Here is a 19,417-nt window from a genome sequence, read left to right as displayed (position 1 = left end):
ATAGTACCATATGTTAGGCGTTATAAGTTCTTTTTCTGTTACTTCCATTTTGGGATTTATAAGAACTCTTGCATGAATTAAAACAAATATTTTAACAATTTGCATCACTCAAAATTAGCTGTAAAAGGATTACGTGCAAACAAGATTATCATTTTAGAAGCCCATACAAATTTGGGAACATGAACTCGAGAAGAGGAAGTTCAAACTCCAACTAAAATCCCATAAAACGCACACTTGAAAGTGGAGCCCTCATTTGTCGGTATTGTGAGGGCAAAACGATACATACAAGTCATCTATCTACCAAACAGCAACCAACTCCTTTCACACATCCAAGTGAAGGTGTGTTAAATCTATAAAAAAGTATACCAACTAGTACATGAATGAAACATTAAATGTAAACACCACAACCATTAATTTTCTCGGAATCCAAACACTTATTTATTTATTTTTGTTTGGTAGAAGAAGAAGAAGAAAGAAGAACCATGAGATAGAGGAAGAGAGATGGGTTTTCTTTTTCTTTGGGATTTGATTCTTCTTCTTCTTCACCCTTTTCTCATGATCATATATAATTATCCAAATCTATTCTCTTTGCGTTTCCATTATCTCTAGATAACGTTAAAATATAGTAACAATGTGATATATAATAATAATGATACTCCGAACCAAATTAAAAAAATAAAAAAGAAATTAACGCCAAGCAGATGCGACGGTGAGTGTCCTTCCCATCCAACCAAAGCATATCCCGCCGTTCTCTTCTTTCACGGTGAGTCCCGGGTTGACTCGGTTGTTCCCGGCGGCGAGTCGCGAATTAATCGACTCAGCCAGGTTTTGACTCAGCGGTTTCAGCTGGAACCCCGCCATGCTCATTCGCGCGCGCCATTTCCCGAACACCTCGCACCGCTCCACGCGGTCCCTCCCCTCGCAAGCCACCGAGTTGCATAGCTTCCGGCTCAGTCCCTCCTCCACCTTGACTCGGTCCGGGTTTTCCTTCCCCATTGCTGACTCGACCGAGTCGAACAGGGCACTATAGTAGGACCATGACTCAGCCACGCGCGCCAAAAACGGCGCCGTATTGGCGTTTACCTCCTGCTCCAAAACAGTCACCACGCGCGGGGCGAGCTTCTTCACGCGCCTTAAAAGCTCGTCACGTGGATTCTCCGTTGAAACGCTCTCATCAGGGATGCGGTTCAGCTTGAACGCGAGGTTCACCACCAGCGTCTCCTCCGAGTCGCAACCGAGTGACTCCCGAGTCAAATCAGCGAGTTTATTCGGCACAGACACCACACGAAACTCGAACCCGATCCTCAACCGCTCCGCTTGCCGGCTCAGCATCTCCCCAACCGCCCTCACCCTTTCCTCGCCGCCGCTCTCCGCCACCGCTGCAATCTTCATCGGCGGCGGAACCTTCCCATTCTGCCCGCGCGTTGACAGCGCGTGAAGAAGCGTAAAGTACTGCTTCCCCTGTCCAATCTCAAAATCCACCACGCAGAACCCTTTCCCATTCACGTTCTCCTCAAATGCCGCTTCAAGAATCACGAGATTCGCAGCCATTAACCCAACCTTGAAGCAAGGCGAGTTCTCAAGCAGAAGCTGAGTCGACTCGGCGTGTTCCCTGCTGAAAAGCTCCGCCACCGGGGGAGGATTCTCCGCCGCGCTCATCCGCGATTTCAGAGCCAAAACCATGCAATCGGTTAACCGCTGATCCGAATTCCCAGTCGGGTTAACCAAACGGGTTAGGATCTCCGACGCGGCGTCGTTTTTCCCTTCAGCGATTGCAGATGCGGCTTCCATCAGCGTCTGTTTGGAACACACCGAGGCAGGTGAAGCCGCAGAGGAAGAGGTAGACGACGTCGTTGAGGAAGTAGGAGATGACGAAGCGGGTTTCTGAGTCAAACCCGACCCGGAACCTGAACCCGAAACTAGACCGATGAGATTCTGATAAGTCTCTGACCACTCACTGGTTGTGATGACAGAAGCAGCATCAGGTTCTTCTCCTTCGTCGTTGTCTTCTAGAAGCTGCTTCTCCAACTCCAGAAGCTGGTGGTTCATGATCTTCTTCTCCGGTTCATCATCGGTCTGACTCTGATTCTGAACCCGGTTCAGACCCAAATTGGAGTTCCGGTATGGGAAATTCTGGTCCGGGAGGTTAATGGGTTGAGGGCGAAGTTGATGAAGCAAAGGCACACCTAAACGCTGCGTTTGGAAGGCCAAATTGTTTGGGTTTTGCAATTGAGAAGGAACGGAAAAATCCATGTGAGGAAACATGGTTGTTCTTGGCTTCACAGAACGAAGGAGAAGGTTAGAGAGAAATTGGTTATGGGTGAAATTGCTATTGCTATTGCTATTGCTGTTGTTGTTGTTGAAGATTTGGTTCTGGTGGTGTTGTGTTTGGAATTCAGCCAAGGTGCGTTTACCGGTGAAGGTTGTTGTTGTTGTTGTTGGTGTTTGGCGTTGAATGAATTGGGATGAAGGATCTAGAAATATGGGAGAGGATTGATGATGTTGTTGTTGTTGTTGCTGGGTTCGGTAGAGAGAGTGGTGGTGGAGGTTGTTGGTGATGGGAACGGTGGTGGTGAGGTTGTTGATGGTGGATCTGCCGGTGAAGAACTCCGGCGCACCACCACCGCCGCCGGTGAAACCCGACGACATGTTTTTTTTTCTTCTCTCTCTCTGATCAGGCGAAGAAAATAAGGAGAGAACAGTTAAAAGGTGGTGTTTTCGGAGAAAAGCATGAGACCAGAATAATATAGAGAGAGAAGTAAAAAGATGTGTGTTTGTAATGGGTTGGAATCATTCTGCTGAATATAACGGAGGAGGAAAGGGTTATATCTTTATTTTAATTTTAATTATTTTTTAATTTATTATTAATATTAGGAGGTTAACAGGGACGTTTAGCGCACTAGTTAAGGGCATTTTCTTTTTATTTGTTCAATGTTAACAGAATGTATTTATTCGAAATAACAGTAGTTATATATTTCCATTAATAAACACTCCAGAAACGTCAGGTATTCATATTCTTTTTTTCTCGTGAGTTATGATTTTTTAATGCTTTTGGATAAGTATAAAATATTTTAGAAAATATCGCACGACACTTTCCTGAAATTCTTCTTTCCCACATTTAATGCAGTAATAAATTTTCATCAAATATTGACAATTTTTCCTATATATTATCAATTAAAATAAATAACTTTTAATTGATAAATAAATACTGTAATTTTCCATAATAAATAATTTTTCAGATATTCTGACCCGTGAAAATGTTTTGATCAGATTTTTAATTGACAAATACTTAAGAGAATGTGGTAATGTGATATATCAATTTTTTTTTTTTTAAATTCATCATAAACAGTCAATGTGTAAAAGGGAAAAAAACTAGACTACATCAACACAACTACACCAGTCAAAAGAAAGAAGAGGATTAATCTTTGCAGGTGTAGGAACTAAATTCGATCAGAAAACTATAAGGCAAGCCGAATAAAGCAAACTTGTCAACACATGCGTTAACTTATCGCGGAATATGGTGAAAAAAAAAGCATGCTTCGTGTGAGTAGAAATATATACAATCTTCATTCACACAACTCTAAAATGTGACGTCAACGAAAAAATATTTAATAGCCTAAAAACATCAAACGAGTCGCTCTAGCAAAGATTATGCCGAAATTCCAACTCAAAAGTCAACTTAAATTTATATTTTAATTATTTCTAGTATATAGAAATTAATAAAGTTTCCCCACCGATCATCCCCTTAAAGCATTTGTTCATATTTCTTCAATTATATTTCCATAACGATACTCTAATTTTTATATTTAGTCTCAAACATAATTCTGTTTCTATATTGAAAAATCTATAAGACTAAATAAGAAAACAACTTTTATAAAAAATATGAATTATACCACTTCTTAATTTTATGGTAGATAAATGGAATCCAAAGATGTATTATTGACAATTGTTAACATCATTATAGTACTATTATTTTTGGGGGGTTATGCTTAAACTACAAAAAGTGTAGAATGTTTCGTATCAGAGTTTGTACGCATTGAGATCAAGCCGTTGATTCTTATATAAGATTCGAGATTTTGATTAGATTCAGCCAAAACGAACGGTGATTAAGGCATCACATCATAGCCGAAACGACCCCTTTTTTGTCAGTATTTAATTAATAATAATAGTAAGGAACTTCAATTCTTGGCAATCCAAGGAGTGGGCGAAGAGGTCACGCTACCTCCCACGCGCGTGTTCCGACAGGTATAGCGCGTGTTTGGCTTCTTTCATTTGTTGCAAATTTGCCAGTTCAGATGGAGATTGCGTTTATCAATCACATATGTGAAAAAGTTGGTAAGCTATTATTTCATTCATATGGCATTTGACTCTTTAGGTAAGCCAGATTTCTGTATTTGATTTTCACCCTGCAAATTATATTTTTTAAATGTTGAACTTTGCACCAATAAGAAACTCAATACAGTTAATGATAGTTAAACTTTTTAAGAATTTAGTTGAACGCTTGATTGTTGAACGGTTTGTACGGTGAGAGATTTGTTAAGTTAAACTTATCCATTAAATATAATTTCAAAGAAATTAATTTCATAACTATCGACAATGAAATACTTATGCAACATAGAAAAAATGTTGAAGCCTCCGTAAATATTGTATATAATAAATTTTCGTCCAGAACTAATTAGTATAGATCACTAGAAAAATATAAAAAAAAAAGTAAGAAAAGTAAGTGATAGTTATAATATGTAACTGTGATGTGAGCTGAAAAAATATAGAAAGAAAAATGAATGTTACCAATTTGTATGTATTATTTGGTAGTGCATGTATCTTGAATTGTTTACGATGGCGTATGTGAATAACTTGTGTGGACTTTTGTTTTGCAGCAATTAAATTTAGTAGGGAGCTTTCTATTTGAATTTGCTTGAAAGTTTCTTGAAAATGGTAAAATAATTCCAAACTGAATGTTTTTTCGACGGGGTTTTTTTGTAAATTAAAGGAATTTTGTAAGAATTTTATGATTACCAGAAAACTTTAATTGTCATCTTTTCATATAAATTTTAGCAATGTCAACTTTTAATAGTAAAAAACATGTAAATGAGGACATGTATTACTCTCTGGCGCAATCGTCCTTGGGGGGCCAACATGCACCTTATCTCTATTTCGTTTAACCAATTTAATTTGTTCAGAATTTAACTAAAAAATAATTGACTTTCTTTTTATGTAAAATCTCCTTTAATGTGTAGTCATCATTGAGTAATAAGGAAAGTATATTTTATTTAATGTCAATATATTGTTTCTTTTTTTTTCTAACAATATAAAACATAAAAAAACTGATTAAAGTTGTTGACATATTCACATAATCTTGTCAGATATTTACAATTATTACAAAGAATCATTCAATATTTTCTAATAAAATTTTCATCATGTAACCGAATTTCATAACTTTTTATGATACCTCCCTTAATAATGAGAATATAAGTACTATTAAACCAAGAACCGTTGATCCATTCAAAAAAAAAACGGTTGATAAATAAGGTGTAACACAATAAGTAGATACGTTTTTTAAGCATTTCGTTCAGGATTCAATCTAAGGTGGTATGTATAAGTGCAATCATCAGGTCTAATTGGTTCAAATTTAGAGTGTTTGAATATCCGAATCAATCAAATATGTTATGTTTGGGCAGGTTCAGTTTCTTAATTTTTACTTCTGAGCTTGAACCAAATCAACTCGATCTCAATTAGATTGGTTCGGTTGGATGGTCACATTCGAAATAAAAAATATTATTTTGAAATTTGCATGAAATTTAATCTAAAATCGTGAATAATTATAAAACAAAATATATAGAAACTCCATATAATCCAAAATATCCAAAATAAAAAACATCCATAGTCCATATAATCCAACCTAAACAAACTAAAACTAAGATCTCCAATACAAACATAAATAGGCAACATAACATTAAACCCATAAGTAACTTATGTCTTAATTAACTTAAACAAACTTTGTAATGGAAAGGTGCTCTTTGGCTTGAGTGTAAAAGAAATTGTTTCCAACCATTGAGTTGGTTTGGATTTATCGACTGTTCAATTCTCAAATCGATCTTCGAACTGATGGTGATCAGATGCAGTAAAAAAAATTGAACCGAACCAATAACCCAATCCAACCGATCATAATGTGATGTGTTCGGTTTGGTTCAGTTTAATCGGATTTGCAGTGTGTATGGAGAAGCATTTGTTGGAAGAGGCATACCCTCTTAATGTGATCTCAGAGTTTCGGAGAATTACTCTCATGGTTGTCGGCTGTGGGAATACCTTGAGAAACAAAATAACTAAGAACAGTTGTGAGTCCTTTATGGCCTGGATTTGGTTTTATTGCTCGTGATTGTTCCGTTCAGCTCTAAAAGTCAATGACCCGACAACATTGTGATTGACTCCACAGATACTACTCTTAATCAGACACCTTCCCCCTGATCGAAACACAATGGTCTAGGAATGGGCGGCCTCGACCAGATTGTATAGTGTCTGACGGTCTAACCAAGGGTTGAGACAAATACCTAAGCACGGTGTCGTCAAGCCGACCGTGAGTTTGGAAGCCTCACTTAAAGAGTTTCCAATACCCTTGCAAAAACACCGATGTAAACTCTAGGCCTCTATGTTTTATCGTTCATTTATATAACATGTTATTCATTCTTAGTGTTTCTGATTTCTTCTTAGACTCATGGAGTCTCACTTTTACAAATTTTTGGGGTAGTTTGGTTTGACACTGCTTCACACCTAAAAAGAAGCGAACTAACAACAACTGTACTTGGCTGGAAGTACAAGAAGGTGCGGAGCGTTCATACTCAAATCTCTCCAGTGCACTTGCTCTGAGTTGCGCGTGCGTTACATCACCTTCAGATTCGTGAATAGAGAGAAATACCAACTTCTACTCCTTACATGAATTGATTTGACTATTTATTTAATTAACATCTTTCTAATTTTATTTTTATACAGACTTTTGGAATGGATCATGGAAATAATTTCTTCTTAAAATAACATCGAACCATGGCCGCCCCATAATCATAAAACTAAGAACCACCACATGCAACCCTAAGATCTAGAAACAAGGAAAAATCTACCCGTTCTGGGTTTTTTTTTATCTACTAGCCTCATTTGATATTTCACACTCCACCTAGCGAATTTGGGCATTGATTCGAGGAGAAAAATGTAGGGAAGGGGTAGGGATGAGCGTGGCATTGGGTAGGAGGAGGATGATGATGAAGAAGGGGGAGGGGAGGGGAGGAGGAGGGGAAAGGAGAAGAGGGAATGGGAGGTGGAAGTTGAAAAAGCAGCAGAAAATGGTGAAGCCATGGCTCCTGCCGTCGTCGAAGGTGATGTTTGGGTTAGAGGAAGAAGGAAAGAGATGAGAAGGGACCAAAAATGATTCAAAAAGTTTGCTAGTGACCATAGCTGAAGCAATAAGTCAAAATGACAAACTACGTGTGTGTTTGAATTTCAGTTTGCAAAACAGAGTTTGAGTGAATGTGGGATTGGAAAACAGAGTTTGAGTTAAAGTATGTTAGTTGTAATGTGGTTTATGTTTGGATACTTTAATTTTGAAACAGAGTTTGATATCATGAAATATGTTTGGATAATATTGATGAAAAGCACTTTTAGGTGGTAAAATTACTAAAAATGGTATAATTTTTATAATAAAATTAATATGAAAAAAAATTCATTCATTTTTTTAACTACTCTTGTACTATAGTTATTACAAAGGTATTAAAAATACATGTTAGTAATTAAAATGTGTAAATTAAAAAGTAAATAAAACATAATTAACTAAGCTGGTTTTTTTTTGAAAGGTAAGCTGTAGTTAATTATAACTCTAAATCAAAATACAAAAGAACGTTTACTTCTTTAATAGATGATACAGTACATTATTATATTTAAAAAAATCACTAGTTTAAAATATATCCTTCTCGTGAATGAGAATTGAGTTTTTCAATTTAAACAGATTTCATGAGATTTTACGAGAAATGGGTAAATATTGGAAGTTGGGATAGTATTGTCTGAATGAGATTTTTTAGATTTAAAATTTATTTAGAATACTGTCAACGGACTTTCACTCAAGGTAGAAGTGTTGATTTTGGTGAGTTGAGTGAAAGTGGGTTTAGGATTAAAAGTGGGTTGAGTAAAAGTGGGTTAAAAATTTACCAAACAAAATGGCACAAAGTTACATAAGACTGAAAGTGCTTTTGAAGGGTTCAACTGAAAAACAAACATACTCTACATCCGACTATTATTACCCACGTGAGCTTGTGATTGGGTAAAATATAAGGCCACATGAATTATGATGTCATGAATACTTATTTCAAATAAAAACTTGGGAGGGACCAAAAACTATACAAAACTAGTTTAGGGACTAATTGGATTCATCTTGTGTTTTAGGGACTAATATCATTTTTACCCCTTTAAATATTTTTTTTAACATGACGGGGCCAATCCTTGTAAAAGAAAACAAACTACACTCCCAAAGAAATAGAAAGTAAGTCTAGCCTAAGAAGACGATGTTACTCGCCAAACGGAGAAGAGAAAACATAAACTCCAAAAGGAAACAACAATGCAGTGCTAGCAAACCAATTTGCTACTCGGTTGAGCTCTCTAGGAACAGGCACATGAGTCTAAAACTATGTTGAATATGCGATCAATAATACACAGATGAACCTTATACTACCATGAACAACCATGCACCCCCCGGGAAATCTGCCCCACAAACTCATCATAGGGATGACAAACCCGCAAGTGGAAGAAACCAACTGAACTTCCTCCAAAACAGTCACTTTCAGTAACAACCTATGGATAATTGTGATCAAGGACAATTTTGAGAGTCGTCTAGAACGCAATAAGCTCAGATAAAAGACGATTTGTTGTCCCCAAATTATTGTAAAAATGACCACCCAATTCCTAGCTTCATCGCGAAGAACAACCTAGCAACCCGCTACTCGATATGCTTTCACGATGTCGTCAACATTGAACTTCCACCATCCTATACCTGGTCTACCCACTGATCCACACAATCCCTAGAATGCAAGATGGAAAACATCAAACTATTTAAAATTTTCTTTAAATGTAGTGTAATATAACTAAAATTATTAGAAAATATATTTGAAAACTAAAATCCATTTAAGTAATTTACATATTTAAATATAAATTTTATAAAATAATTTCCAAGGGGGTTTTAACGAGGCTTGATTTCTTTAATCTAACTCCTAGGAGGTGGTGGGTGGTGGGCTAATGTACTAGTAGGAGGTTCTTTGTATCTTTTTGGTATTTTGTAAACTGCTACTTGTAGTTTCCTTTCCTTCTATTCTCTTTCTGTATTGGGTTGAAGTACCCCTTGTACTTCACTTCAATATATTTCGTATAGCTTATAAAAAAAAAGAGTCAAATCTTTTGACATCGTCTGCTTCAAGCAGTAGAGAACTATACCCAAGAGTCAAATCCTCTTATCCAACTCTCTCTAGAAATAGAACATAAAGTATATCCTTAGAGTCAAATTTCACATCAAATACTTGATAGTTCCTAAGCTTGAAAGTCTCTACTTCACTCTTGTAAGAAGAGACCATGTAGAAGAAAACGATCTTGAAAAAAATTGTTAGGAGAAGTCTTGTCTAATACTTGTTAGGAGAAGTCATGGATAATACTTGTGGGAGAAGTCCTGGTGAATACTTCTACTAGAATTCCTTGATACCTGGTTAGTGAAATCTTGGTTAAGCCAAGGACTGGACGTAGCTCCATCTTTTGTGGGTCAACCAGGATATACCGTTGTGCTTCTATCGTTTACTATCACAATCTTTTATCCGCTGTACTGAACGATGCAAAACGATTTCTAAAACTAATAATCTCTTGAAAAATCAAAGTTTTAGAAATGCACAATTCAAATCCCCCCACCTCTTCTTGTGGTCTATTCATTACATTTCAACGTTGGCATGGGTACTTCATGTAATGTAGTCTAAGGCCATATGTGTTAAATCCCTCGCCTTTATTCCTTGCACATGTGCTCCACGATCTTCTTCTAACACCTTGGTTAGCCATAAAAGAGGTGCATCTGAAAAGGTGGAGAAGAAAGGCTCTAGTTGCGACCTCCAATTACCCCCTTGTAATATAAACATGCACATGTATAAGACTATGCAGGTATATATTGAAGACATAAATAGGAATGAAAAGTTCAAATGATAATCAAACCTACAACTATTGAATTGTGTTGTTCCCATAGGAACAAGTACAGGACGTGCATCCTCCTAGTCCGATTAATCTATGTTAATGCCTCCTCTTTAAAGACACCAAGAAACAGAACCAGACTTGTTCCAGCCAAGAACATAGAGTTAGGGTATAGTACCTAGAGTGAAGGGATTGCAACAAGAGAGAGAATCTAGAGAGGGAAATGTGTAACTGCCTAGAGAGAGAGCGAAACCGCTTAGAGAGAGAAAATAACTGAATTTAGAGTTTGTTATTGATCAAATGAGCTAAGAGTCCTTTACATGTGGTAACTGCTCCATATTTATAGGCTAGGGGCTGGGCCTTGTGAGTTTAATTACCCCTATTGTACCTTGTGAGGGAGGCCCAACTATAAGCTTGTGTGACCGCCACGAGGCGGGCAGCCCTAGGCGAGGCCCTCTGGGGGGCTCGCTCAGTCCAAGACTATTAGCTGCCTCACGCCAACTCGATCATTGGAAGAATGAAAAACCTTCGGCAAATGGTGGCTCCAATTGTAGTAGTGGTGATGCTACCACATCCCACTCTAGTAGTGATGCTTTGAGTCCAAGGGAGGCTGCATAAAGGTTTGTTTTTTTTATAGCCAAAAGTTAGTTGTTATTAATGTTAGTAAATTAATCTCTCATTATGGTACGAATCTTCGAATTTTCACCCTTCATCTAACCAAACCCTTTTGTCCCCTAACTCTTATCACTTGAGCTAACCCTCAGGAACGCAAAGACCTGTTTGAAGGATGGAGTTTTGGGTTTTTATTTTTCTTATCTTGTTATTTTTATGGCCATAAGTGGCTAAGTTAGGTACTTGGGGAAATGAATTTGATTTGCCATATTATGTTTGATTTTCAGAATTTTGTATTGACCCTTTTATTTATTTATTTTTGATTCTATTTCTTTTTATTGTTGCTTGAGTTAACGCAGGTGAATTGCTATTTCTTGTGCTAACGATAATTTGGCTAGAGTACGGAATTAGAAATAGATTAATTGATTTCTCTTTGCTCCTTAGACATAATGATATGAATTGGAAGAAATTAATCCTCAATTTTGATTCATCTATGTTCTAAGACATTAGATTTAGCAATTAAAATTGAGAGTTTTGTTTGATTAAAACATTAACAAGTAGAAACATAGACAAAACATCATAGATAAGTGATTCTGGTTCATACATTAGCTGGAATTTTGGGCATAATTGGTGAATTGATGAAATCAAACCCCGAGAACTGCTTTTCTAATAGGTGATTTTCAACTTATGTGCTTTTGTTAATTTTTTGAACAAGAACCTTTCCCATCGTTGTTTAATTTCCGCTCTATTTCAGCAAAAAATAGATAAAATTGGTATAAAGCATAGTCCATGTGGTGACGATATTTTATTTAATACGAGCATTTTGTTTACTTGTAGAAAAGGTTATCAATGGTAGTTGATCCTCCTCCATAGGTGGCTCCTCAACCTGCAAAACGACTCGCAATCTGAATAAAGATGCAGTCGATGGTATGCGATCTCCACGACCACCTTCTCTCTGACCATCGGTAGTCGTTGGGGCTCCTCTAGTCCTAGCCATAATAGAACTACAACAGAGTAAATGAGATGTATGTTAAAAGGACAATTGTAAGCAAGTTAGCAAAACAAACAATATAATATAGCTACCATATTTTAAAACCATGTACGTTTTTTTAACAGTATTGAGTTTTAGAAACCAGTAATTTACAAATGTAAATAGTTTTAAACAACCGTGTTTTAGAAATCTGTAGTATTATCATGTACGTCGAGTTCTAAAACTTGGAACATACTTTTTTTCAGGTTTCAGAACCCAGCACCACCTAAAGAACTACCGAATTCTATAATTCGGAACATTATTAACTTTAGATATTATTGAGTTTTAGAACTCGACACAAACCTAAAAACAATTGAGGTCTAAACTCGATAAATATTTCGCTACCATGGTTATTGGGTACTAGAGCTCGTCACACTCCTACAACTACTAGGTTTTAGATCCCCGTACGACAAAGCTTTGCTTAAATGACAGAAGCTTCATCGCAAACGACAATAAATGAACAAATGTAAGAAGTAAAATGAAGAGAGTGTTGAAAGGAACTTACCAACGTGTAAGCTCAACAAGGAAGAGAGACAATGATGTAAGGAGCTAATGATGAAGAAGAACATGAGGAGGAAGGAGGAGAGGTGTAACGAGGAATAGTTTGGCCATTTTCAAAATAAGGGGTGTAGTTTTAGGGTGAGAAATGTTAATAAAAAACCACAATTATTTTTGGACAACACCAACCCATCCAAACACCCACCGACAGAGAGGGAGGGTGAAATGAGTTTTAATTGAAACCAGTACTAGGCGTGCATTTGCCTAGTCTGATTCATATTTTTCAATGCCTCTTCTCTAGTGATACCAAGATACTGAACTACACTATCAATCGCCTCGTTGCGCTCGATCAATGGAAGCGTGAAAACCTTCAGAAATGGTGGGTCTTGTTGTGGTGGTGGTGATAATGTTGGCACATCATGCTTTGGTGGTGGTGGTGGTAGTTGCTCCTCCTTCAAAGCTGACTCCTGAACCTGTGCAACGACTCACGCGTTGCGTGATGATGCAATCGATGGTATGTGATCTCCACGACCACCTGTAGCCGATGAGGTTCCTCTAGTACTATAATTGAACTGCAACAGAGTAAACATGATGTATCTTATTAGAAAAATTGTAAACAATTTACCAAAATAAACAATATACAATAGCTACCAGTTTTACAAACAATGTATGTTTTCTAACCGTACTACTGAGTCTTAGAAATCGATAGTCTACAAACGTAAATGTTTTTAAAGAACCATGCTTTAGAAGCTGGTAGTATTATAATGCATATCGGGTTCTCAAACCTGAAAAAAAAAGCATTTTAAAATACTATTGGGTTTTAGAACCCAACACTACTTAAAATCTACCGGGTTCTAAAATTCAGAACATTATTTACTTCAACACAAACCTAAAAATTATCGGGTTCTAAACCTCAATACATATTTCGCTGTCATGAGCCCTCTCACTCTCGAGTATGACATAGTTCTGTTCAAATTATCGGAGCTTCATCGCAAACAGCAATAAATGAAGAAATGTAGGGGTGGCGTTTTTGAAAATAGGGGTAGAGTTTAGGGTTAAGAGTGTTAATAACAACCGCAAATTATTTTTGGACAACAGTACAAAAATCACTGACAGAGAGGGAGGGGCAGAAGGATTTTAATTGAAAATCACTTTTGAACTGAAATAGCAGGATCAAATAGGATAAAAGCCTGAAACTGAAACAACAGCTCAGTGTGTACGCGCGCGTGCAGTAGCTGACATGGTTTGAATAATGTTGTACTCGTGGCTGGCCGTGGGAATGAATGAATGCATCTTTATTCAGAAACAAAAACAAAGTCATCACCTGATGGGACACTTATAATGCAACTTCCAAAAGTGCAGCCTTACACAGGAGTATACAGCCATTTTACAAATCAAAACATTCTTAATTTTCTTAATTAAGCACCCGTTGTTTGGAAATTTTTAATAAATAATTTTAAAGTTCAATTAATTTGAAGAAAAATATTCCATTTTTATATTCTAGAATTAATTTTGAGGTAAGAGAAGATAATTCAAATATGTTACAATTAAATAAAAATCGAAACAGTTGAAAATATTATAACTACGTACACGCATGCATAACTCATTCCAAATTAAAAATAAGAGTAAAAACTTTTTTTTTAAAATAAAAAGTATAACCTTTTAAAAAATTATTATTGTATCGTAATTAATATTTTTTTAGTAGAAATTAAAGATAAAAAAATACTGATAAAAATTAGAGGATGATTAATTAGTTAATTACTTAAATTTAATTATTGTTTTGGAATTAAGTATTATAGAAGAAGTTGTACAAGGCATAAATAATAATTTCTATGCACCGACGGTGTAATAAATTTTGTTTACACAGTTAATTAATCAAATTTTAAGAATGTGAGAAAATATATTTTTTATTTAACTTAATTATTTGACGTGACACATCATTGAAATATGATTAGTTGACGCGCGGTGTAACAAACTTTATAGTATGAGTGTATCATCCTTTTTTTTCGGGTCATAAATAATTATATTTTGAAACAAAACAATATATTATGCATGCTGCTAAAATTTATTTGTAAAGAGTTTAATTATTATGCACTGAAGTCTAAAAAGAGTTTGCACATATTAGCACTTAAAATTTATTTATCAATTTTTCATGTCATAATTATATTTAAATTTCGTTTTTTTACAATGTAAAATGATAAGATTTAATTAAATATATGTGTTAAACTCTTTACGCTTTTAGTGCAGACAAATTAAATCCATTTTTAATTGTGGAAGAATTTTATTTTTGATATATCAGAAATAAAAATTGTATCATTTGAGGACAAATTAAATGTGGAAAAGTAATATTATTAAAGTTAAATATCAATAATTTATCGATTAATATGAATGTGGGTGGAGGAATATCATCACACACTTTTTGTAAAAGATTCTTTAATACTGTTTCTAAAATTGTTTTCTTTTTATAAATTTAGTATTTTTAAAAATTTATTAATTTATGAAATAAGTGTATAACTTTTTAAAATATGAATGGATCAAATTAAACATGTAAAAAATGTGTAATTAATATTTCCCATACGGAAAGTTTGAAAAGTGCAATCTTATGAGATGAAATAACGAATTTGGTTGTGCATGTAAGGGATTCATTTAAGAAAAGAAACCAAGAGAAGGAATTATAACAATTCAATAGTTTTATTATTCGTCAATAAGGTGTAGCTCAACTATATAGTTTGGTTCCTTAAGCATTTAATCTAGAGTTTGAATCTTAGATGATTCACATGAAGAAACATTTATTGGGAGAGACTTACTCAATTAATGTAATTTCAAAGCCTCAAAGAATTAGTATTATAATTGCTAACTGTGAGATACGTTGGAAAAATAATTCTATCATTCATGGAGGAGTTTATTATGGTCATCTAAAAACTTGTGTAAGGTTACACATTGCTATTTTGACCTGCAGTAGCAGGTTTGGCAGGTTTTTTTAAAAAAAAATCAAAAAACATATATATTAGTAAATTAGTTAATGAAGGATTAGGTTAATTAGTGAATAAATTATCCTCCTCCTTCCTCAACCCATCATCTTCACAAATCACTCCAGAAGATTTTCATCAAAGATTGGAACATGAACATAGCCCAAGATTGCAAGAAGCAAACAACACACAAATTAACAAAACCCAGATGCCAAAAAGGAAAAAGCAAGGAAATCTGGAAAAACAACACATACGCATTACAGTTTGTTGTTCTGCTACACCAAAATTCTCTCAAAGGAAGATGCTTTGTTGTTTCAATTCAAAGCAACAGTGGATATATATACAGAAAAACATGTGGGTATATTAAAAAATTTAAAATTTACACCCGATAGGGATCTCACATAGACACTTTTGATCTTCTCCAATGACACCAGAGCTGTTACCTTGCTGATTCCCCAAGCTCCTTCCTTTCCTCACGCTTGTTATCGCCGCCACTGCAACCAATCGACGAGAAAATGGAGCAACCAACCTTGATCTGGGTTCGTCGCCGTCAGAACAACCTCCACCAACCTCCAGAAAACACCAAAATGGCAACCCAGAAGAGGAAGCAACCCAGATCTATGAGAAGAGGAAGCAACAAACCTCGATTTGGGTTCGTCGCCGTCATCATCAACGCTCTCGGAATCTGGGTTCGTCGCCGTCATCGAGCGATTTTCGTGATCTGGGTTCTTTTGATAAAAGAGGGTTTCGTCCGACATGGTTGAAGGTATGAAAAACGGTAGAAAGGGGGGTTTGAATAACGTTTTCAGTACAAAACTACCACCTTAAAGATTTTAACAAATCTTTTCGAGAACTAAGTGCAAAAGATAGAGATAGAAAAGCACACAAGTATTTTATCCTGGTTCACTTGATAAATCCCTCAAGCTAATCCAGTCCACCCGTTAAGGTGATTTCTTCCTTCTTAGAATGAAGGCAATCCACTAATCAGATAATTGTTACAACTGCACTTGAAACCTACAAGTGACTAACAATACACTGACTTAGCTATCACTAAGATTCACTCTCTTAGTCTTCTCTAGGATCCGATCAACCTTGATCTCCTAAAGGAATCACCACTAAGATTCACTCTCTTAGTCTTCTTAAGGATACTGACCTACCCGGTCCCTTAAGGAAAATCAAACAACTGTTTGAGGTTGGTGTTTACAAGGGTTTGCTTCTGAATAAGCTGAGTGTAAACTAAAATAAATTACAAGATGAAAGAAAGCTTAGAATATATCTTGCGCGTGTGTATTGCTTCTTGTATATTTTTTTTCTTCTTTTTGTTGTAGCCGCTTCTTTCAATCTTCAGCCTCTATATATACTCCAAGGATTAGGGTTGAGCGTTGCATGGGAAATGCTACCGTTGGAGGGCAGTTCTGGAAAATCCAGCTTCTGCTGTGGCTGAGAACGTTAGGTAGGTCGTCAGGAAGGTACACTTGCTTTTGTACTTGGATAGCGACTTGACCTTTTAACCTAGGAGACTTCTGATCAGAGGAATGCTTCGTATTGGAACTTGTGAAGCCGGTTGATCAGAGTCAGAGGGATAGCACAGATCCTCTGACCATTGTATCTTCTGATTCTGAACTCAGAGGGAAGAACATGGCCTTCAGAGTTTCTTGCTTCTGGACTTCAGAGTTTCCACTATTCAGCTTCTGGATCTTCAGAGTCTTCTACACCATCGGAACATCTGAACCTTCAGTGTTTCTTGGTTGTCAGAACTTCTGGATCATCAGAGCTTCTAGCGACTGAGTCCTCATCAGAGTTTGTATAGCTTCACATCTTCTGAAGCTTTTCCACTGTTCATACTGAACATGGTGAATGCGAAAGCGTTGCTTGGGTTACCCTTTATACACAGTGCTTCTGATTTGTGTGAAATTGAGTCAGGGTCAGAGCCTGTAAATAGCACACTCAGAAAAACACGTTAGAGTACCACAATTGTTCATATCAAAAGGTTAACTTGTAATCATCAAAACATAGAGTTGTACTACTAGATCAAAACTTGATCTTACAATCTCCCCCTTTTTGATGATGACAAAACTAAGATTTTTGATGAACAATTCTTAAACATTAATCTGAATTCACTCAGAGTTTAGAGATATAGAATAAGACTTATCCTGATGTGAATAGTTTATCTTGCTCATTCTGAATTCAAGTCACTGCTTGATTCTGAGCTTAGCTCCCCCTGAATCTAATGCTTGATGAAAACGTTAGTAAAGTCTAGATTCTGAGCTAAATCATATAAGAGTTCAGAGTGAAAAGCTTATGACATAGATGAAAAACGAATAATCAGAGCGCATAAGTGATCAGAGTCATGGACAAGGTATCAGAGTCTTGGGTATCAGAGTCAACTTAGAATCACTTCAGAAGAAGTGAAATGTATTCCTTGTATTTGCCCAGTGACACATCTATGGTCATGAAGGTGGAACTCTTAAAATCTCCAAAAGAAAAATAAGTCACACTAACACATCTTACACATCAAAAACTGGGTTTACTCCCCCTTTTTGTCATAAGCAAAAAGCTTGGGGTGTGAAAAACTTAGCTTGAAGTACAAGGTACTTCCCCCTTAGAGAAGGTCTAAGTTGAAAGAAAATGAAGACGATGTAAGAATCAGAGTGAGGCGATAATAAATAGAAGAGTTAATGCAAGGGATGAACGTTTACCACCGGTCAAGTGAGGAAATAGAAGGGTCAGTTACCAAGTACTTAACCTCGAGAAACTGTAAGAGCATTAACTTTCAGAGAGAAAGTGAAGCCTATAAAAACGTTGGAGAGAAAGGTAAGCTTCACACCTCGAATAATATTCAGAAAAAAAAATGGCATCATACAGAATGGCATTAGAAGAGCTCAGAAGGAAGGCGTTTGAGGAAGATATGTTCCTCAATATTAGGCATCCCGATGGTACAAAGACCATACAAGAGCTGACGAAGACACTGCTTGAAGAAGATCTTGGTCCAGAGATGGAGAAAGATCTGAAGGAGTTCCTCTGCTTTGTGGAAGAGATTCAGGAGCTTTGCCAGCGGGAGCTGAATCTGCTGGAAGAGAAAGAGACTGTGGAAAAGAGACTTAAGACGACAGAAGATAGTCTAGAAAAAGATGATCTGAGCATCAAACTTGGCAACATAGAGTATGCATTGGATCGTCTGGAGAAGGAAAGAGTGGAGCAGCGCCAAGAATGCAGAAGAATGAGGAAGGATCCTCCATTCTAGATATAGGGAATAATGTATGATGGAAAGAATTATGATGTAAACATAGAACAATTATGAATAAAACAGGTTTTGCAAACATATGTGACACAAATATATATAGATATATGCATATAGAATCACAAATGAACAAATTAAAGTAAGTAAATAAGCAGAGTTTAAATAAAACAACGTTAAATAAAAAGGAAAAGGAAGAAAAAGAAGAGATCCTAAAAAACTAAGATTTGTCAGTACGGCGCAGAAGTTCCATCATCATGTGCTTCATCTCAATCAGCATGGATTCATGAGTGTCAAGACGTTGTTCCATGATGTCGAGTCTGGATGAGCTTGTCGGAGTAGAGCTGGAAGGAACGTTCTGAGCAGCTTGAGGTTCTGGAATGGAAGCAGAAGCAGCAGGAGTAAACAGAACTGGTGCAAGTCGCTCTGCCTCAGCCTCAGCTTCAAGACGTTCTGCCTCAAGTCTGGCTTGTTCAGCCTGAGCTGCTGCTTGACGGGCAGCTTCTTCTTCTTGTTCTTTCTGTCTCTTGGCTTCTTCAATGGCTTCAAGAAGCTTGGTTCTCTGTTCGAGTTCATGAAGAGCCACCCTCCTAGCAAACCTTTGCTTTGCAGCCTCAAAGCTCTGACTTCCCTCGGCATGCAGGAGCTGCAGCATAACGGGAAACTGAGCCACCAGCCAAGTGCTCAAATTGTTCCACTCATCAGCCACATGTTCAGCATTCTCACTGAGGTCAGTCTGACCGTGCACATTGCGGAGCCTCAAGGAGGCTTCATGATTGAAAATATTGATGCACTCAGAGAGAGATGTGGGTTGAAGGTGAGTATAGGGAATGATGGAGAGGTTGGGTGCAGGAGAGGCTGGGTGATTGCTGC

The 19,417-nt window shown here is 36.6% G+C and overlaps 1 protein-coding gene across 1 annotated transcript; it reads right to left on the bottom strand.

The window, feature by feature from the left end:
* Positions 1-414: 414 nt before the first annotated feature.
* LOC130738095 (scarecrow-like protein 8) lies at positions 415-2,793 on the bottom strand. Its single transcript, XM_057589998.1, has one exon. It carries the CDS (start codon positions 2,647-2,649, stop codon positions 688-690), a length of 1,962 nt encoding a protein of 653 aa, XP_057445981.1. The 5' UTR covers positions 2,650-2,793; the 3' UTR covers positions 415-687.
* Positions 2,794-19,417: the final 16,624 nt, after the last annotated feature.

This window comes from Lotus japonicus, chromosome 2, assembly GCF_012489685.1.
Source record: "Lotus japonicus ecotype B-129 chromosome 2, LjGifu_v1.2".
Lineage (NCBI taxonomy): Eukaryota > Viridiplantae > Streptophyta > Magnoliopsida > Fabales > Fabaceae > Lotus > Lotus japonicus.
The sequence above is the reverse complement of the archived record's forward strand: the minus strand, read 5'-3'. Positions and strand labels throughout refer to the sequence as shown.